Below are 22,577 nucleotides of genomic sequence, written 5' to 3' on the forward strand. Positions count from 1 at the left end.
CTGTTGGTGGGAATGTAAATTAGCTCAGCCACTGTGGAAAGCAGTTTTGAGTTTCCCAAAGAACTTAAAAGAGAGTTACCATTTGACCCAGCAATTCCATTACTGGGTATATACCCAAAGGAAAAAATAAATCATTCTACCAAAAAAACACATGCACTCATATGTTCATCGCCATGCTATTCACAACAGAAAAACATGGAATCAACCCAAGTGCCCATTAGTGGTGGACTGGATAAAGAAAATGTGGTACATATACACCATGGAATACTACACAGCCATAAAAAAGAATGAAATCATGTCTTCTACAGCAACATGAATGCAGCTGGAGGCCATAAACCTAAGCGAACTAATACAGGAACTGAAAACCAAATATCACATGTTCTCACTTGTAAGTGAGAGCTAAACACTGAGCACAAGGGGACATAAACATGGCAACAAGATACACTGAACACTACCTAGAGTGGGGACAGAGGGAGTGGGGTATGAGTTAAAAAAAAACCTATTTGGCACTATGCTCACTATGTGGATGACGGAAGCCACACCCCAAACCTCAGCATCATACAACATACCCATGTAACAAACTTGCACATGTACCCCCTGTACCAAAAATAAAAGTTGAAATGTAAAAAAACAATTTCCTCACTAGCTGTAACAGGTCTTTTACTGGGGGGAATGTGACTCAGTTTTGGTTTTTATAAATTTAAAACTTTACAATAATATCTCTCCAATTTTGTTCCCATGAAGGAATATCTGGGGAATTTGCCTAAGGCTGCCCTTGCCAACAGCTCTCTAGCATTGCTGCCCCTCTTTCCCCTAACCCTCATCAAGGTTTACGAACACCAATCTCTCTCCCTTTGGTCCACGGAAATAGTCCTTTCTTACATCTATTCCCCTTAGAATCCAAGAGATTGGTCTGATAATGAATGTGTGTAAACAAAGGAGATTAGAGAATTCATTTGGGAGAAACCACCACTCTTAATTCATGATCTTGAATCATTAATTTAATGTTGGAAACTTCTGACTGATGAAAACAATCTTTGGGGCAGGAAGGCTTTCAGGAATTATTTAAGCCATGATGGACCAGCTCTGCTCCCCAGTAGACTTAGATCCAGCTATTCAGAAATCACATTTTTGGTTGGTGGTTTTTTTTTTTTTAAAGTTACTTATTCTAAACTAAGATTGCAAGCTCTGGTATGCCTAGTGCTATGCACAATGTCTGGCACATAGTTTGTGTTGGACATATAACTGCTAAGTGAATAAAGGAACTTGAGCCAGCTCCCTGGGTTCAAATCCTGATTCTGCCACTAACTGGATGTGTAACCTTGAACAAGGTTCTTAACCTGTCTGTATCTCAACTGAAACACAGGGATAATGATATTCCCTATCTCATTTGGGCAGATTAAATGCATTAATAAATGTAGAAATATTTATGGCACTGTTCAGCACATAAAAAGTACTAAATAAATATTAATTATTGTTATTCCAAATAGGGGAGTAAGTTATCAAGAGAAATCAAGATGAAAAAGAAGCTGCTCAGGTTCTCTATGTACTTATAATTTAGTGAGAAAGAACACGTATAAGGCGTGAACGCAAATAAACATGGTATGGGCCAGGCACAGTGGCTCACGCCTGTAATCCCAGCCCTCTGGGAGGCCAAGGCAGGCAGATCGCGAGGTCCAGAGTTCAAGAACAGCCTGGCCAACATGGTGAAACCCCATCCCTACTAGTAATACAAAAAAATTAGCTGGGCGTGGTGGCACGTGCCTGTAATCCCAGCTACTAGGGAGGGTGCAGCAGAAGACTTGCTTGACCAGGGGAGGTGAAGGTTGCAGTGACTGGAGACCGTGCCACTGCACTCCAGCCTGGGCAACAGAGCAAGACTTTGTCTCAATAAATAAATAAATAAATAAATAAATAAATAAATAAGCATGGTGCGGCCAGGCACAGTGGCTCACGCCTGTAATCCCAGCACTTTGGGAGGCTGAGGTGGATGGATCACAGGGTTAGGAGTTCAAGACCAGCTTGGCCAAGATGGTGAAACCCCGTCTCTACTAAAAATACAAAAATTAGCCAGGCACGGTGGCAGGTGCCTGTAATCCCAGCTACTCAGGAGGCTGAGGCAGGAGAATCACTTGAACCCAGGAGGCGGAGGTTGCAGTGAGCCAAGATCACACCACTGCACTCTAGCCTGGGCTGCAAGACTCCATCTCAAAAAAATTAATAAATAAATAAGAAAATAAGCATGGTGCAAAGTCAAAGGCCATTAATACCAAACAAAAGGTACAAAGTGCTGTGGGAATTCTGAGAAGAGATACATTCAGGGCAAGAGGATGAAGAAAGCCCACATGGAAAATATAAAGTGTTGGCACTGTCTCCTGGAAAAACTGTAGATGGCAGGATGGACAACAGCTTCCAGGAAATGGATGGTAGATTAGTTTGGGTTCTCTGAGAAGTAGAGGCCAAGACGGGGTTAGACATGCGAGAGATTTATTGGGGAAAATGCCCATGGAGGATAAATGAGAAGGAGCTGGTGAAGGCAGGGAGAGGATTTAGACCATGATGCAGGTCTGACCCCTGGGAAGGGGAGTGGGGAATGAAGGAAGGTTGAGTAGGAAGAGTGTCAGACGTCAACACAGTTCTGAGAAGGTCTTAGGCCAACAGGAAGTCCTCAAGCCAAAGGGGCCCTTCAGAGGCATCTGAAGTGTGCAGGAATAGGTAGCATTAATACTCCTGCAGTGCTCAGTAATGGGCTAAGAGCTTCCCAAGGGAAACTAAGCTTTGGCTCAAAATTGGTAGAGTCAGGGAGCAGCAGCTGGGGCCATCAGTCAATCATGCTCCCCACAGCAGGAGAAGCAGCACATTCTTATGGCTGTCATAGTCAGGCACAAGCAATGTCACAAGTACCATGCTTGTACTTTCAGGCATGGCTAAGGTTCAATGAATATGTGTCATCACTTGAAATCAAACACAATATCCATGGGCTCCTGAACTTTTTTTTTTTTTTTTTTTTTTGAGACGGAGTCTCACTCAGGGATTTTTTTAACTTAACCATAATTATAATACCAAAATTTGATTACTACTTTGTCCAGGGGCAGTGGCTCACGCCTGTAATCCCAGCACTTTGGGAGGCCAAGGTGGACTAATCACTGGAGGCGAGGATTTCAAGACCAGCTAAGCCAACATGGCAAAACCTTGTTGCTACTAAAAACACAAAAATTAGCCGGGCATTGTAGAGCAAGCCTGTGATCCCAGCTACTCAGGTGGCTGAGGCATGAGAATCGCTTCAACCCAGGAGGCAGAGGTTGCAGTGAGCCAAGATTGCACCACTGAACTCCAGCCTGTGTGACAAAGGGAGACTCCGTCCCCCCAAAAAAAAAAAAAAAAAAAAGATTATAACTACTTTTAAAATAGCTGTGGTTTCAGTTCTAAAACAATATAAAAGACATAAAATGGTTATGAAACATCACTTTTCTGAAAATTAAGGCTAAAACCCTGAATTGAGGATTCAGAATGAACTCAGAAACAATCTACTAAGAATCTATATGGTAAATCCTTTAAATGACATAATCTCTCTAAAATTCCTATTTTAACTTTATCAAATTCTCAATTGCTAGATTTTGTTAGTGGATTCTGGATCCTCTCACCGGAAAATGCTATTTGTATTGACACATTCAGGAGGCTTTAACTATGTAAAATAACCTGTATTGAAGACCACCTAAAATACATTCACAAATAGATATTTAATAAATTTCTTTTATAATTAATATGAACTGATTGCTTAAGGTAGTAATTTGATTAAATAAGAATATGAGAAGACATTTTGCAAAAGTGTAAACTGGTACATGAATTTAAGATATCAACAGAGTTACATTTCACATGCGGTTAAGTCATAAGAAAGGCAAAAGTAGAAAAAATTAAAATGATCCTTTAACTCCGGAGTCATACCCAGCAGGGGGATGCTCTCACAGTGAAAGGCACAAAGGAAAGAAGACTATCCGCGACACGGCGGGTGCCCATGTCCCACCTTAGGTCCACTCTGGGGCACATGGTCATTGAGTGGAAGGGCATACCACATCTGTGCTACTTAAACTGGCCTCATTCTATATAGATTTTCCGCCTTCTTAGTGAATATTTAACATAAACGTTAAATGCATTTTTCAGTCACTCCCTAAGGAAAAAAAACAAAGCCTTCCAGATAACAGATGTCCTTTTTTTAAGAGGCTATGTGGCACAGAAGAGGGAGCAAGACATATTTAAGTTCCTATCACCACATGAGTGAGAAAACTGGCTCAGCAAATGACTTCACCTGTTACCTTCACAGAGGGGACAGAAGCCATGATGTGAGAACTCCCGCCCTGTCCCCATTACCCAGCACCCCATTCCTACTTCCTTCAAGTGGCCTTAGAAGAAGAGGTGTCCCTCTTGTTAAGCCTGATCTCTCACCCCAGGCTCTCAATCTCACTGCAGATGACACCATTCTGCATTATTATCCCCCGTTTCTTCAATTTCGCTCTTTATTAGTTACTTCTATATAAACTCAAATTCCTCCAGTTCTAAAAAAATATAAAAGTCAAATCTCCACACACACAAACACCTCCATGTTAGGTGTTCTTTCAAATGCAAGACCCAGAAACATGACTCAAGCTAGTTAACATGTTACCAGTTCCTGCAACTGAGCAGCTCAGGATGGACCTGGCAAAGACACGGCCAAACTCAGGACTCATGGGCTTCCTCTCACTCTCCACCTCTCTATTGTCATTCCCTGTGAGTGTGGAATTCAATTTAAGGCACGTGCTCCCCACATGGCGGGAAAAACAAATGCCAGCAGCCCAGACTATATCTTCAGGGCTTGCAATCCAAAGGAAGGGAGCTCTCTCTCTCCCAGCATCTATGTTTCAAATCTCAGAGGAGAATGGGATTCTCAGACACTAAATGGGAAGAGACAGGATTTGGCTCCTCTTCTGCTTAAAACTCTTCACTGGAGTCCCAACATCTACCTACACCATAAGTTAAAACACTGTGCACTTAACTCCATGGTGCTACACACCATTACCTTTGCACATGTTCCTCTCTCTATAGTACCCTCATCCCCAACTTGTCCCCCTGGTAAAATCCTTTATCCATTATTCAAAACCTACTTCAGAACTAACCTCCCTAAAGAAGCACTAACTGGTGTCTCCAGGAGGTCTTGCTGCTGTTCCTCTTCTGCACCTGTGCCCACCTCTATGGTTCCACTACACTCCTCAGTGCCACTCAGAACCCTTGTGGTAAATTTCATTGTTTACGTGGCTATTTCTCCTACCAAACCATAAATCCTGGGCTTGTGCCTTATTAACATCTAAACACAGACTGATGTCAGACATGCAGGCAAACACATACACACTCACACCCTCTTTAAAACAATGCTTGTGACTTGATTTTTGTTGTTGTTGATACAGGGTCTTGCTCTGTCACCTAAGCTGGAGTGCAGTGGCACAATCAAGGTTCACTGTAGCCTTGACCTCCTGGGCCCAAGTGATCCTCCAGCCTCAGCCTCCCAAGGAGCTGGGGCCACAGCACATGCAAGCATACCCAGATAATTTCTTCATTGGTTTGTAGAGAAGGGGTCTCACTATATTGCCCAGGCTGGTACTGAACTTCTGGGCTGATCTTCTCACTTAACCCTCGCAAGGTGTTGGTATTACAGGCATGAGCAATAGCACCCAGCTTGATTTTTTTTAAATTCAAGGACAAGATAATTGTTTAACACATTATATTAGTTATTCTTAATTTTACAGAACAATAATTTATATGCCTTCTTTTTAAAATTTTTAAAAATTCAAATTGAAACAATTTGCTATTTTGAAAGTCAAGGTTTTTTTTGTTGTGATTTTGCGTTTCTTTTTGAGAGTCTTACTCTGTTGCCCAGGCTGGAGTGCAGTGGTGTGATCTCTGCTCACCGCAACCTCCACCTCCCAGGTTCAAGCAATTCTCCTGCCTCAGTCTCCCAAGCAGCCACGCCTGGCTAATTTTTGTATTTTTAGTAGAGACGGTGTTTCACCATGCTGGCCAGGCTGGTCTTGAACTCCTGACCTCGTGATCTGCCCACCTCAGCCTCCTAAAGTGTTGAGATTATAGGCGTGAGCCACCGCGCCCGGCCAAGTTTTTTTCTAAATAAAAAAATTCTTTGTAGTTCTATCTTGATACTCAGTTTGGTAACCAAAGATCAGTACTCTAAACACCTAGTAAAAGTATTATGCCTATCAACAAATAAAGTACTTCCAAAATAAAAATCCAAATTATAAAAGTTTACAGCAAAATATTCTAGACCTACCAATTATCTCCCTTCTCAGAGTAAAAGATGGAAGCCAAACTTTTTTAGTATCTTAAACAAAACATCTGAGCTCGGACATTTACCCTATGTTCACTTTTCTCACATCAGAAGTCTAGACAACCTCAAGCCTTAGAGGGAGGGATGGCGTATTTGTGCTACATATATGTGTCCAAAGTTCCATTTACATTCCAGAGGTTATAAATGTAATTGATGAAAAAATAGCAAAGGAAGCATTATGACAAAATCACTTTGTACCAAACAAGGTCAACTGAGATAGACCATATTAAGACTGCCTGAAGAGTCTGAAATTACACCTCCCAGCTTTGTTCTAGTTGTAGAATGTCCACGTGGCATTAATGTCCAGGCAAATATTTATCACCTGCTAGGCCTGCCAAGGTTACAGGGAAGGCAATGAACACTAAAACACTGGAGGAGACTGTTTATCGTCTGTCCATGCTCCAATCAAATATGATAATCCTAAGTCTCCCTAGAAAAATGCAGAAAAATGGACCAGAAAGAGAGAAGCCAACATCACAGCAACATTTTTGGGAGGCATGCAAAAATTGCTGGGGTTTTGTTTCTATGTTATCATTCATTCTACTGGATAAATATATTTTCTGATATGTAAATTTCCTTTTGAATCAGATAACTAGCAGAAGCATAACATGACCTTCATAATCAGATGAGTCTCAGCTTTCCCGCTTGCTAGCAGACAAGTAGCTATTCTCACTGAGCTTCAGTTTCCTCAGCTGGGGAGAGGAACACTTCCTTTGTTACAGTTGCAAAAAGATTCAATGAGGTCATGATGATAATAACCAATAAAAATAAACATATGATAGCATTCTATCATTTCATTAAGGTCCAGATCCCATGTCCCACACCCCTCAGACACGCCACTTGGATCTTGCCTTTTCTTAAACTCAAAATGTAGAACACCAAACTCATCTTTCCCATCCTTGCCCAGGATCCCTTCCCAATTGTTCTCACTCTGTAGATGACACTCCTATTATCCCAAATACCTACCACCAATTATCAAATTATAGAAAGGTATTTATTGGTGGTCAGACTACGGTGAAAATGGCAGCCTCAATCCTTGCTGCTAGCAGGGCCAATGGAGCAACACTTAGTAAAGCACTGTGAATCGTCATCAAATGTTCAAACCCAGCAATCTTACTTCAATAAAATCTATTCTAATGAAATATAGAAAAAGCTGCTCCTCAAGATGTTTACTGAAGTATTGTTTATATCAGGAAAAGGGAAGGAAGAAAAAAAGGAAAGAAGGAAGGAGAGAAAAGAACACAATTTAACAATCCAGGAAATGGTAGGCTAAATTATGGGACATGGTCTTAACAAACAGTTGTACTTAAAAATGAAAGGAACAAAACATGAAAAATGCTAATGATAAAATAAAAGACATTTAAAACTGTATGTCAATTTGTTCCTACCTAGAGCGACATATGCACAAAACGAACTATATGACAATGCTGTGTTTTGCTCTGTTTGTATATACAGCATTTGTGAGAGACGATTCTCTACTCCGGTCCAAACCTAGGTCACAATTTGACCTGAGTCTGGCTTATGATCCCCAAGCCAGCCTCAGCTTCTGCTTGTCAGGCTACTGTTCCACTCATTCGCCAGGACCCTACCCTCCCCCTGGCCTATGCAGGACACTGTGGATATCCTCCGGGCAAAGGTCCTCAGTGCCCAACACCACACCTCGCTACTGCCCCACTGGACACAGTGAAAGTCAGGCTGGTTTCCTTACCCTCCTATATCACTGCCACATTACTTCCACCACCAGCTCTTCCATCTTCCCTTGGTTGGAATTGCCAAATTCTAACCTTGCTTTCCCAAATTCTAACCTTGCTCTGTCCAGTGTGCAGCCACTAGTGACATATGACTAATGAGCACCTGAAACACAGCTAGTGTGAACCGATATGTGCTGTAAATATACAATATACAATGAATTCCAAAAACTTCGTACGAAAAAAAGATGTAAAAAATACTGATAGCATTTTATATTGATTACCTGCAGATGTAATATATGTTAGAAACATGGACTTAAATAAAATGCACTATTAAAATTAATTTCATCTGATTCTTTTTACTTTTTAACATGTGGTCACTAAAAAAGATTAAAATTGCACATATGGCTCACATTATATTTCTATTGGACAGAACTAGTCTAACCATTCTTTGGATCCCAGCATGAGTAAAACGTTGATATGATTTGGCTGTGTCCTCATCCAAATCTCACCTGGAATTGTAATAATCCCCATATGTCGAGGGCTGGGCCGGCTGGAGATAACTCAGTCATGTGGGTGACTTTCCCCATGCTGTTCTCAGGGTAGTGAATAAATCTCACAAGATGTGATGGTTTGATAAATGGGAGCTCCCATGCACAAGCTCTCTTGCCTGCTACCAAGGAAGACATGACTTTGCTTCTCATTCACCTTCTGCCATGATTGTGAGGCCTCCTGGGGCATATGGAACTGTGAGTCAGTTAAACCTCTTTTCTTTATAAATTACCCAGTCTCGGGTATGTCTTTATTAGCAGCGTGAGAACAGATGACTACAAACCTCCTTAAAGATGCCCTTATTTTTGTGACATTCTTAATTATCTCTTTTGTTCTTTGAAATCCTATAATGGATTCTACCATATACCCGACCATCTAATTACATAACACACCATAAATTTACTATTATTTTGTATCTGTTCTTCTCACTATATCAATGCCATTTCTATTTCCTAATTTGGGACTCATAGTAAACACTCAACTTTTAAGTAGACACACTATCTGGCCAGGCATGGTGGCTCATGCCTGTAAGCCCAGCACTTTGGGAGGCTGAGGTGGGAGGATTGTTTGAGTCTGTGTGTTCAAGACCAACCTGAGCAACATGGCAAAACCCCGTCTCTACAAAAAATATAAAAATCTGGCCAAGCGTGGCGGCTCACACCTGTAATCCCAGCACTTTGGGAGGCCGAGTTGGGCAGATCACCTGAAGCCAGGAGTTCAAGACCAGCCTGGCCAACATGGTGAAACCCTCTCTCTACTAAAAACACAAAAATTAGCCAGGCTCAGTGGTACACACCTGTAATCCCAGCTACTCAGGAGGCTGAGGCATGAGAATCACTTGAACCCAGGAGGCGGAGGTTACAGTGAGCCAAGATGGCACCACTGCACTCCAGCCTGGGTGACAGAGTGAGACTCCATTTCAAAAAAAAAAAAAAACGAGCCTAGTGTAGCGGTGCATGCCTGTAGTCCCAGCTACTCCGCTCTGGGGGCTGAGGTGGGAGATTACTTGAGCCAGGGAGGCCGAGGCTGTAGTAGTTGAGCCAAGGTCAAACTACTGCACCCCAGGCTGGACAACAGAGCAAGACCCTGTTAAAAAAAAAAAAACAGACAGGGAATCTTTGCTGGAGCAATATGGTAATACAGAGGGTTTTGTGGTTTTTGTTTTGTCAACAGTGTAGGGAGAACTGGAAGTCACAGGACCTAACTGCTCTTTGTTCTTCCTCTAACATAAGTAAAATCTGCTCCATGTCTTGACACCATGTGTCAAACTGGCCTGTGCCTCAGTTTACCCCTCTGTAAAATAAAGTTAATCATACCAGACCAGTCTATAATACATAGCCAAGCCAAAGTATCTACATCCAAATTGGAGTTATTACCATGGCACTAAGAAATACTCTACTTCCACAACTAATTTTATGTTTCTCACCCGGTTGTTTTAAATACAGACTACTTTTTAGGAAAGAGAACAAATCCATCACTAGTATCAAAAATAAGAAAGACCGAGAAAAATTACCTATCAAAATACTTGTCCAATCCTATTAATGGTGGGAGATATATTGGGAAAGGAAACTGTTAAAGGCCTGCTTCAAGCTGAAGTCATGTATTCATCATATTCACAATCATCCTTGAAAAGGCAAATATTACCATGCCCATTTTACAGAGCAAAGAAACCAAGGTTCAAAGACAGGCTACGTAACTAGCTCGAGTCATGAAGCTGCAGGCAGCAGGGACAGGCTGCAAATACCCAAGTCAGTGGCATAATCTTTGTATACTTAAAAAAAAAAATCACTATTATCACTTCAAGATAAAATATATGAAAAGCAAAAGTGTTATATAAATACACACATAAAAATACAATAGTAATTACTATTCATTTCCTTCAAATAGTTTCCTTGATCTTGGCTTAATTCCTAACTTTTAGTTCAAGAGGCCTTTGTTTTCTAAGCAGACTTTTTTTTGAGTAGCAACCAAATAGAATATGGGATTAGGTGGGAACTAGTGCATTAATGTACTATTTCTGAAGTCTTGAATAAATCACAGGAGCATGTGAAAGTTTACATTAAATATTATGACTAGAACTCTTCAGACACATTTTACAAAAATCTAATCCCTACAAAGATCACAGTAATAAACAAAGCAAACTGGGCCACTCCTCCTGTAAGTATATCAACAAAAATCATACACCTAAGGAAATATAAAAGAACTTCTCCATGTTACAAAACTGAGGTCATGATGAGTTTCGTGAAATGATAAAAGAAAGTTCCCTAAAATAAGAAACTACACCTTAGAGTGAAACTACAATTCCACAAACTTGAAAAGAAACAACTTTCTCAGAATAGGAACAATGTACTGTGTGCTAAGAAATAACCTGATCTAGGTTTACTTGATTCTGCCTTTATAAAATGTAGCCAACTTAATCTTGCAGACCTGGACAGAACAAAAGTGTAAATGCTAAAGCACAGAAAAAGGCTCGAAGTATCAAGTGCTTTAAAACACAGCTCAACTCTCCTTTATCAAAAATGTCCCTGCAGTAGGTGTTAATCAGTCACTACTAGGAACTCCACACAATGCAACCTCTGTATTGTGCAACCTGTGAGTGCATGGTATCTACAGGAAGTAGAAAATTCAGTTTATCAAGAACACCACACTTCACTCTCAAAAGTCTTGAAAACGAATCCCTGTAACAGTAACTAATTTACACTTCATTTCAAACTAAACAAGTCAGTGTAACCTCAAGGAATGTGAGGCTGTGAATAACTTCACTTGGCCAAATCAGGTGTGGTTTGGTTTGGCTTGGGTTCTTTTCCCCCTCAGAGGTAGAATATAAATAGAAATAATCAGCAACTTCTGATCTCATGAATAAGATCTTTATTTAAAATCCTCACATGTTAAATCATTTTATGCAATGTTCTTTCAAGTGACAGACACATTAGCACTTGGCAAGTTTTGTGAATTTTAGGACTAAAAGACACCTAGAAGAAACATAAGGTGTTCTTTCCTTCGCCACCAAATACACAGGCAAGTAAGTGTGTCTAGAGACAGCAAAGGTGTTTTCATCCTAAAGAAAAGACTTAGGAGGCAAAAAATACAGAAAACAAAACATAGCCTAGGCGAACCAGCTACAGATCACATGCAGCAGGTGACAGGAGGCCTTGTGGACACCTCACACCCACAGGGGTGAGCTTCATTACAGGTCAACTCCAAGCCCACCTGAGCTCCTCAGAACCTCCACCCAGCAGGCCATAAACCAGGTGGCAGACACCATCACTGTCACGCTGATAATAAAGGCGAAGCAGCCTCCCTGAACCCAAGAAAACCACCCCTCTCTCCAAGCAGGAAGAGAAGGCCCCTTCACTCCAACGACACAAAGAAACTGAAGCAGCCAAACCCAAAATAAAAATTAAATTTAAAAAGCAGCATGGGAAAACAGATGATAAATCTGCGCTGGGATCACTTGGAATCTCAGTCTATTTGGGGTCTCACACTCAAAAGTAAAAATAAAATTTAAAAGGAGGATGACAGAGATGAGAGCCCAATTAGGTCTGTGCTGGGTTCACTTGGGGTCTCGGTCTACTTAGAGTCTCAGACTCAAAAATAAAATTTTAAAAATGAAAGGGGGAGGTGACAGTTCAATGTGTGCGCGTGATGACCACTTGGGATCCAGTTCACTTGCTGGGAGGAGAGGGGACAGGTACCTCTGTGCCCGGTCTCCAGGTTCTCCGGGAGCGCAGGCGCCCGGCGAGAATCTGGGCTAAGTTTAACTCGAGGGCGACTGGAGCAGCGCCCGAGGGCCAGGCTGCGGCTTTCCGGAAACAAAGCCCCGGGGGTCCAAGCCCAGATCCAGGGAAAGGGGTCGGACGCCCACCTATCCCCCTCCCCAGTCTCCCAGCCACCGACCCCTGCCCAGAGGGGCGCCCTCCCAGCAGGTGCCCCTACCCCGGTGCCCCGACCCCCGCGCCCGGCGCGCGCCTCACCCAGCAGCGCCCGCAGGTGCTTCAGGCGGGTCAGAACGTCCTTCTTCGGGTCCAGCACCTTCTGGGTGGACTTCTTCACATCCCCGTGGCTCCTTCGGGAGAACATCCCGCGGCAGGAAGCCCGGGCCCCGCCGGCGGGGCAGTAGGCGCCTGCGCCACGCGAATCAAAGCATAGGGTCGAGGCCGGCGCGTGTCGCGCGGGCCACTCGCCGCCCCCAGCACGGCTGCTGCCGCCGCTGCTGCCGCCGCCGCTGCCTCAGCTGTGGCTCCAGGAAGGAGGGGCGGGCCGGTCACGGCGAGGGGCGGGGCAGGAAGGCGGTGTCGACGCGGGACCAAAGGCCCCGCCCCGCGGGAGGTGCCTCCCGGCCCCTTGGGCGCTACGCACGCGCACACAGCCCGAACTCTCCTCACGGGACACTAGCCCGTCCGCGCCAAAACTTAGAGGGGACGCGCTCAGAGCGCGGAGGAGGCGCTTCGAATCACAAAGGAGCGTCTCTCACGCACACGTTGTACTACAAATCCCGAGATGCACCGCGAGACAGTCCTCCAATCAGGCTGGCCGCCGTCGGCACGATGGGAGTCAATGGGCTGGCATTGGGCACGTCGCCCCGCCCTGCCGCGGGCCGCAATTGCTCCTGGGAAATGAAGTTCTCCAGCAGGCGATGCGCTTCGACCTCCTTTCCAGGGTCGCAGAAGGGCAGGGCGGCCCCTGCCCGCCCTCTGCCCCGGCAGCCTAGATCGTCCGTAGCGTCACTCTATCTCCTGCGCGCGCGCACCCCATTTTCCTCTAGTGCAACGTGAACTATACACACACACACACACACACACAAATCTCAGTGAGAAAAGTGTCAAGGCTTTTCAAATGCAAACTATTTTTAGGTTTAGCTTCTGGATTCACACCAGGGAACGAGTCGAAGCCCCTCTGACCGTGCCGAAATCGCAGCTCTAATTTCACACTAAGATGAGTGGCTTTGGCTCTAAGGAAGAGCGTGCCCCGGTGAGGAGTTCAGCCGGCCCCTTGGTTCCTGGAACCCAGCCTCACTTGGGGTATGGAGGTCGCTCGCTCAGGGGGCTCCTTGGGATCTTGCCTGTTTGTAGGAAGGGTGTGTTCTCTGTGTTGTGCAAGCCACATGGCGATCCAGTAGCAGAACCAGAAATAGACCCTGAGGGATCTGACTCAGGCCTGTATACTTTTTAAAGCCAGGCGCCTATTCCCTGGGGCAAGACTTTGAGCTGGAAGATGGTCAGGAGATTTCTTACACTGTAGGATTGTATAGTGGCATCCGGATCCTGCAAGTTTTGATATCCTTTCAGCTTTTTCAGCAAGTACTAAAGGTAGAATCACGTAGTTTCCATCCAAATTGGGACAACACAACTGTATTTTCCTCCTCTAGCTGAACTATAACTTAAGGGAAGAGACAAGGATTTACACACCTTAGTATCCCCATTGCTGAGCACAGTATTTGGCCTGTAGGGTCACTCAATAAAAGTTCATTAAATGAAATATAATAAAAAGCTAAAATAGTCCTACATATTTCAACCAGGCAGGCAAAAAGAAAAAAAAAAAAAAAAACTCAGTTTTAGAGCCTCTCTCTATTTTTAGACTTATGTAAGATTCCTTTGTATGAACACATTCAGCAATAAAAAAGAACAGGCTACTGATAAACCCAATAGCATGGATCACTCTCAGACCCAGAGATGAAAGCCCTACATTCAAGATGATGGCAGAGTGGCCCTACCAGCCTGAGTCCCCAGATGACAACACACATCAGGACCACAAACCTCCAAAAGTGCTACAAGAGAGCAAAATAATGTCTTGTCTTAAGTCAAGGCATTTTGAGAATCTTTGTTACAGCAGTTGAGCTTGTATCTGATTATGCATAGTAAATCACAATGTTCATTGCCCAATTCCTTTAGGAGAAGATACCTTTCCTTACACTGACTGAAAAAATAGAATATGCTTGTCTTAGGAAATTCTATTTTTTTTTTATTGCAAAGCAAGCTGCCATCATCATCAAACGTTTATTCAGCACCTCCAATGTGTAAGGCATAATTCTAAACCTTGGAGATAAAAGATGTATAAGGTGCATCTTCCTGACCTCCAATGCTTCCAATCCAGTTGAGGAGGCTGAGTGATTAGATACCTGTGGGAATAAATGACAGTGTACAGTGAACATGTGATACTGTCCAGCTTGGTAATGCCAGAAACAGGCATCTGTGCATATAGATTCATCTCACCCATCATATCTAGCCTTTACCCAGTAATGAAAATGTAGAACTCCAAATCTTCTCTTAAAAAGGAAGAAACATATAGTATTATTATCTTGGTACTTTTTCATCCACATGCACATACCATATGGCTCTTCTTACTTTCTGTTGTTCTTTCTAAATTCATTCCTGCTGGGCTGTGAACCCTTTGAAGGCTTCACTTGCTTTGTACTGAATTCTTTATCCCTGGAGTTATAGAGTGCCAAGTGTTATGCAGACATTAAGTGTTGTTGAATAAATGTCCTACAGTAATCAGCAAATAAGAATAATGAGATCAAAAGTTCAAAACTTGTAATGCAAATTAAAACTGCTCTGAAATACCATTTGAATTAGAACAAACAAACAAACAAAAAACGTCCACAGAGACAAGGTGTGATAACACACTCTGGTCTGCTGGTAAAGCTATAGAAAACATAGCTGGTAGAAATGTTAGATGCTACAACTCCTGTGGAAGGAAATTTGGCAAAAATAAATATTTGCCTTTTGACCCAGAATTTCAATTTGGTTTTGTTTTTTTTGTTTGTTTGTTTTTTTTTTTTGAGATGAAGTCTGGTTCTGTCGCCCAGGCTGGAGTGCAGTGGCGCTATCTTGCCAGGTTCAAGCAATTCTCCTGCCTCGGTCTCCCAAGTAACTGGGATTACAGGCATGCACAAACACAACTGGCTAATTTTTTTGTATTTTTAGTGGAGACGGGGTTTTGTCATATTGGCCAGGCTGGTCTTGAACACCTGACCTCAGGTGATCCGTAGGCTTTGGCCTCCCAAGGTTTTTTGTTTTTTTTTTTCCTTTTCCTTTTGACAGTCTTGCTCTGTCCCCCAGGCTGGAGTGCAGTGGTGTGATTTTAGCTCTCTGCAACTTCTGCCTCCCAGGTTCAAGCGATTCTCCTGCCTCAGCCTCCTGAGTAGCTGGGATTGCAGGCACGCACCACCATGCCTGGCTAATTTTTGTACTTTTAGTAGAGACAGGGTTTCACCATGTTGGCCAGGCTGTTCTTGAACGCCTGACCTCAAGTGATCCACGGGCCTCAGCCTCCCAAAATGCTGGGATTACAAGTGTGAACCACCATACCCAGCCAGAATTTTGACTTCTAAGAATCTACCCTGCAGATATTATAATATATAACACTGGAAGGATTTAAAAAAAAACCCTAACATTAATGCCTACCTAAGTGGGATGGAGGAAGAGGTGGAAAGGACTCAGTATCCTCTCGGAGTATACCTTTTTATATTTTTTTCACTTTTGAGCCATATAAATGTTTTACATATTCAAAAATTGAAACAGAAAAAGACAGGCCTGAAAATAAAAAATAAACAGAAAAAATAAACTTAACAATATATGTAATTGGTAGCATAACTCTATGGAGAAATAAATATAAAACCATGCGTGGAAGTGTATTCCTTTCAGTACTATTTATAATAGCCAATGTAGTGGGCGGAACAGTGCCCACCCTTCCCCCAAAAAAGATATGTCTATGTCCTAATCCCTGAAAACTGTGACTGAGACTTTAATTGGTAAAAGGATCTTTGCAGATATAAGATCCTCGGTTATCTGGGTAGGCCCTAAACCCAATGACAAATGTCCTTATAAGAAACAAAAGAAGTGAAAACATAGACACAAAGGAGAAGGCCACATGAAGACCAAGGTAGAGATTGAGGTTATGGAGCCACAAACAAAAAGACCCCTATAGCCAAGAGAAACTGAAAGAGGCAAGAAAGGATTCCCCCCGGAGTCTTCCAGAGGAAGCCCAACACCTTGATTTCAGACTTCAGGATTCCAGAACTGTGAGAAAATAAATTTCTGTTGTTTTTAAGCCACCCAATTTTTGGTAATCTGTTGCAGCCACCCTAGAAAACAAGAACTACCAGATACCAGAGAGAACCCTGTGATTGTCTAACAAGGTGCTTATATACACATACTTCTATAAGTGGCTAATTTAATCCAGTTCATCCACACAGTGTAGCACTATGGAGTACTATGCAGCTGTTTAAAAATAATGAGAACATTTCCTGTGTACTGATTTGACACAATTTTCCAGATACATTGTTAAATATAAAAGGAGCAGAATATTAAAACTATTTTTTTCAAAAAGAAACACTGGAAGGATAAATAAAAAGCTAACATTAATTCCTACCTAAATGGGATGGAGGATGAGGTGGAAAGGAATGAAACAGGGTCCTCTCTGAGTATACCTTTTTATATATTTTTTTCACTTTTGAACCATATACATGTTTTACATATTCAAAAATTAAAATAGAAAAAGACAAACCTGAAAATCAAAAATAAATGAAAAAATAAACTCAACCATATATGTAATTGGTAGCATAACTATATAGAGAAAATAATTATTTCAAGAGATTTTTGAAAACAGTATTCTGATTGTGCCTCCTTAGAGGGATATATTCTAAGGGCAAAAAGATCTGCAAAGAATTAATAATTACCATTAAGAACCAAGATTTTCAGAGTAAGAGAAAGGAGATACAAAAATATCACATCAAAGAAAATGTGAAAAACGCTGTAATACTAGATTTTACTTCAAATATCTATTTGAACTCACAATTTAAAAATACACACGTGTTGGCCGGGCGTGGTAGCTCGCACCTGTAATCCCAGCACTTTGGGAGGCCAAGGCAGGTAGATCACGATGTCAGGAGATTGAGACTATGCTGGGCAACATGGTGAAACCCTGTCTCTACTACAAATACAAAAATTAGCTGGGTGTGGTGGTGCATGCCTGTAATCCCAGCTACTGGGGAGGCTGAGGCAGGAGAATCATTTGAACCAGGAAGTCAGAGGTTGCAGTGAACCAAGATGGCACCACTGCACTCTAGTCTGGCAATGAAGCGAGACATCGTCTAAAAAAAAACCCAAAAAACAAAAAACAAAAAACACATGTGTCAAGGTCATACATGAATGAAATGAATGAATAAAAAGAAGGTATACGTTCTTTTCTATACAGATATTGGCTGGATGCAGTGGCCCATGCCTGTAACCCCAGCACTTTGGCAGGTCGAGGCAGATGGATCACTTGAGGTCACGAGTTCGAGATCAACCTGGCCAACATAGTGAAACCCCGTCTCTACTGAAAATACAAAAATTAGCCGGGCATGGTGGCACGCACCTGTAATCCCAGCTACTTGGGAGGCTGAGGCTGGATTGCTTGAACTGGGAGGCAGAGGTTGCAGTGAGCCAAGAACATGCCACTGCACTCCAGCTTGGTCCACAGAGTGATACTTCATCTCAAAAAAAAAGAAAGAAAGAAAGAAAGAAAAAAAAGCAGATATGCAGTTGTCCAACAATATTTATAAAAAGACTTTCTTTTTCTTTTTTTGAGATGGTGTCTTGCTCCATTGCCCAGGCTGGAGTGCAGTGGTGCAATCTTGGCTCACTACAAGCTCCACCTCCTGGGTTCACACCTTTCTCCTGCCTTAGCCTCCCGAGTAGCTGGGACTACAGGCGCCCATCACCACGCCCAGCTAATTTTTGTAGTTTTAGTAGAGATGGAGTTTCACCGTGTTAGCCAGGATGGTCTCTATCTCCTGACTTCGTGATCCGCCCACCTTGGCCTCCCGAAGTGCTGGGATTATAGGCGTGAGTCACTGCGCCTGGCCTATAAAAAGACTTTCTTTCCCATATTGAATTAACTTGGAGCGTTAATCAGTTATCAATCAACCGTGTAGTATCTATTTCTGGATTCCCAGGGGTTCTGTTTCACTGATACAGTTGTTTAACCCTAGACCATTACCCCTCTGTCTCAAGCTTTATTGAAAGTCTTGATTTCAGGTAATGTATATTATCTTTGTTCAAGATTATTTTGGTTATCTAGGTTCTCTGCAGTTTCATATAAAGTTTAGAATCAGTTTGCCTATTTCCTTAAAAAAAAAAAATCTGCTGTGTGTTCTAGTTCTTCTAATCTCTGTAAGTGCCTAGAAGCAATCATCCCCAGTGGTAATGAGATATTGGTTTCCAAATACCATTCTCCATCCTAAGTAATCACGGTTCTTTTTTTTTTTTTTTTTAAATGAACTAATTTTTTAAAAAAATAGAGAGGGTTTTGTCATGTTGCCCAGACTGGTCTTGAACTCCTTGACTCAAGCAATCTGCACACCTCGGCCTCCCAAAATGCTAGGATTACAGGCGTGAGCCACCACACACAGCCATAATCAGAGTTCTTTAGAAAAATGGCTGATTCCAGGTCTGGGGCAAGGAAAATATAGGGAATACATAAAACTGTACTCAAAGGTCAACGGGAAAGATTCAAAACAAAGGAGTCTATGGCCAAATGTGGGATAATTTGATCGTCAAAAAGAATAATGACTGTGATTTATCATAAATAAAAATTCAGTCCTGGCATGATGGCTCACATCAGTAAACCCAACACTTTGGGAGGCTGAGGCAAGAAGATCACTTGAGCCCAGGAGTTTGAGACTGAACTGGACAACATAGGAAGACCCTGTCTCTCCATAAAATAAAATTTTTAAATGTAATACATACATAAATAAAAATTTGGGAATTTATAATTATATTCAAAAGACTTTTTTTTTTTTTTTTTTTTTTTTGAGACGTAGTCTTGTTCTGTGGCCCAGGCTGGAGTGCAGTGGCATGATCTCGGCTCACTGCAAGCTCCACCTCCTGGGTTCACGCCATTCTCCTGCCTCAGCCTCCCGGGTAGCTGGGACTACAGGCAGCTGCCACCACGCCCGGCTAATTTTTTATTTTTTTATTTTTAGTAGAGACAGGGTTTCACCGTGTTAGCCAGGATGGTCTCAATCTCCTGACCTCATGATCCACCCACCTCGGCCTCCCAGAGTGCTGGGATTACAGGTGTGAGCCACCTCGCCTGGCCTCAAAAGACTTTCTTAATTTACTAGGTAAATATTTCAAGCAGAGGACATTTCTTATACCTTTGCTGATTTCAACAGACTTTCATCTGGCTAAAATCTCTTCTCAGTAACAAGTTGGAAACTTGACCTGAACTGGTTGTGTACTTTAAGATCCTAATCAGCCAGGCACAGTGACTCACACCTTTGAGAGACTGAGGTAGGAGGATCATTTGAGCTCAGGAGTTCAAGACCAGACTGGGTAATATAATGAGACCCCTATCTCTACAAAAAATATTTAAAAATTTAAAAAATTAGCTACTCGGGAGGCTGAGGCAGGTGGCTTGCTTGAGCCTGAGGTGCAATGAGCCATGATCCCACCACTGCACACCAGCCTGTGGCACAGAGCAAGACCCTGTCTCAAAATAAAAAAAACAAGTAACAAAGAAAAAGAAAAAAGTTCCTAACCACAGGACAGTGCAAAGATTTGTCATCCTCTGTCTTCGTCACATACCAGAGAAGCATCATGCTTTCCTGATAACACCAAATTGGATTTGATTGTTCAGGAAAACAGTAAACATGACAAAGTAAGCAAAATGGGATGAGAGCTCAAGAAGGCCTCAATTCATTCATCAAATCTTCAATTTATTCATCACTAAACTCATCAATACCTGATGTTGTCTGGAGTAAAATTTCAGATTTTTTGTTTTTGCGTATAAATTCAAACCAACGAAGAGTTATTGCTATGGCTAAATTGTGATGACTATAGTTTTGCAATTTCCCATTCTTTTCTATTGTACTGAAAATTGGTCTTTCAAGGCCCTATGTGACAACTGCAACCTGGATAATCTTTGAGATTAGATATTTGTCAAACAACTCTACAATTCTTTGTTGCCAGGCTTGTGCCCATCACAGCGCCAGAGTCAACACTCAATCAATAATTGTTGAATGAATAAATTCATTCACTTACTTGCTCATTAATATCTCAGTATTGTAATTAGGGAATGTGTTCAGTACCATGTTTTCAAATTAATTAAATTTTTATGCACCTAAATTTCAAAATTCTACTCTTCTTTTCCTAGAACTTTTTCTGAAAGATGCCTTGGGCTTCCTGTCTGCTTAAGCAAATTACTCATCATTTATGAAACCATAATTTATCCTTCCCCTCCCCACTCCAATCCCCTCTATCTTTTTCTAAATTGTTGCTACTACTTGCAACAAGGGAGAAATGCCTGGTAGGCCCTCCCCATCTAATGTCAACCATCTCTTTCCCAAACACTCAATCACTGCTATTGCAGACAATTTGTTTGCCTTTTTAACTTCAATAATTGCAATCACTCTAGATGCATAGAACTTTAAGCGCTGTAGTTTCCAGATAACCTAAAAGTTACTGGATGAGGCACAGTGGCTCATGTCTGTAATCCCAGCCCTTTGGGAGCCTGAGGCAGGAGATCACTTGAAAACAGGAATTCAAGACCAGCCTGGACAACTTAGCAAGGCTCCATCTGTACAAAAAAATGAAAAATTAGTTGGGCAAGGTAGCATGCACCTGTAGCCCTAGTTACTTGAGAGGCTGAGGTGGGAGGATCACGTGAGTCCAGGACTTTGATGGTGCATTGAGGTATGATCGTGCCACTGCACTCCAGCCTGGGTGACAGAGCAAAAATCTTGTCTCTAAAAAAATAAAAAATATATATAAAAATAAAAGGTCTTGTGGCATGTGTGTTTGTGAGTTTCTCAGGTAAAACATGGCTAAAAGCATACGGAGTAAGTGGAGAAGAAAGATGCAGGCTGAAAAGAGAAAAAAGAATGTCCCAGAGGAGCTTAGCAGGCTTAAAAACATTCTCCAAGTAGACAATGATGTCTTAATGAAAGACATTCAAGATAGCAACTGTGGTGGTGCCCAAACATTGACATGGGCTGGGTGCAGTGGTTCAGGCCCGTAATCCCAGCAGTTTAGGAGGCCAAGGTGGGAGGATTACTTGAGACCGGGAGTTGGAGACCAGCCTGGGCAACATGGCAAGACCCTGTCTCTACAAAAAGTTAAGAAAATTAACGGGGTGTGGTGGTGCGCTCCTGTAGTCCCAGTTACCAGAAGTCTGAAGAAGGAGGATCACCTGAGCCCAGGAGTTCAAGGCTGCAGTGAACAATGATGGCGCCACTGCACTCCAGCCTGAGTGATCCTGTCTCAGAAAGAAAGAAAGAGAGAGGAGAAAAGAAAAGAAAGAAAGAAAATGCAATGTCAGATAAAAGATGAAAAAGATGACATGAAAATGGAAACTGAGATTAAGAGAAACAAAAAGACTTCTAGACCAGAATGGATAGTACCCAATATGGATTAACCAAAGGCAAAGCAAGATAAAAGAAAGGGGAAAAGCAAACCAAATGCAGCGAAGGCAGAGAAGGGTTTGGTCTGATAGACCCTTAAAAATTGGGGGCTGGGGCCGGGCGCCATAGCTCTTGCCTGTAATCACAACATTTTGGGAGGCCTAGACAGGCAGATTGCTTTGAGCTCAGGAGTTAGACACCAGCCTGGGCAACATGGTGAAATCCCATCTCTACAAAAAATTACAAAAGAAATTAGCCAGTCTTGGTGATGCGCACCTGTAGTCCCAGCTAGTTGGGAGGCTGAGGCAGAAGAATCGATTGAACCCAGGAGGTTGCAGTGAGTTGAGATCGTGCCACTACACTCCAGCCTGGGTGACAGAGCAAGATCCTATTCTAAAACAAATAAACAAAAATTTGGAAAATGCCACGAGACAGATGATTGAGTAGAATGTATACAAATGCATACTTTGATTTCAGCTCCTACCAAATGAAAACTATTTCTTTTCATATTTTAACTTGGCCTTTTTTATTGAATTCAAACCCAACGTAACTCCTCAGGTTTGTTTTGGGAACTTGAACA

The 22,577-nt window shown here is 42.3% G+C and overlaps 1 protein-coding gene across 1 annotated transcript in view; it reads right to left on the reverse strand.

Moving 5' to 3' along the window:
* The window catches only part of RALGAPA2 (Ral GTPase activating protein catalytic alpha subunit 2), a 321,348-nt gene extending 308,521 nt beyond the window's left edge, over positions 1-12,827 (reverse strand). The window contains exon 1 of the mRNA XM_025399680.1: positions 12,585-12,827. Within this exon, the coding sequence (XP_025255465.1) occupies positions 12,585-12,690 (106 nt within the window). The 5' untranslated portion in view covers positions 12,691-12,827. The remainder of the gene's footprint in view (positions 1-12,584) is intronic.
* Between the last annotated feature and the right edge of the window lie 9,750 nt (positions 12,828-22,577).

The sequence above is a fragment of the Theropithecus gelada genome, chromosome 10, assembly GCF_003255815.1.
Source record: "Theropithecus gelada isolate Dixy chromosome 10, Tgel_1.0, whole genome shotgun sequence".
In the NCBI taxonomy this organism is placed as follows: domain Eukaryota; kingdom Metazoa; phylum Chordata; class Mammalia; order Primates; family Cercopithecidae; genus Theropithecus; species Theropithecus gelada.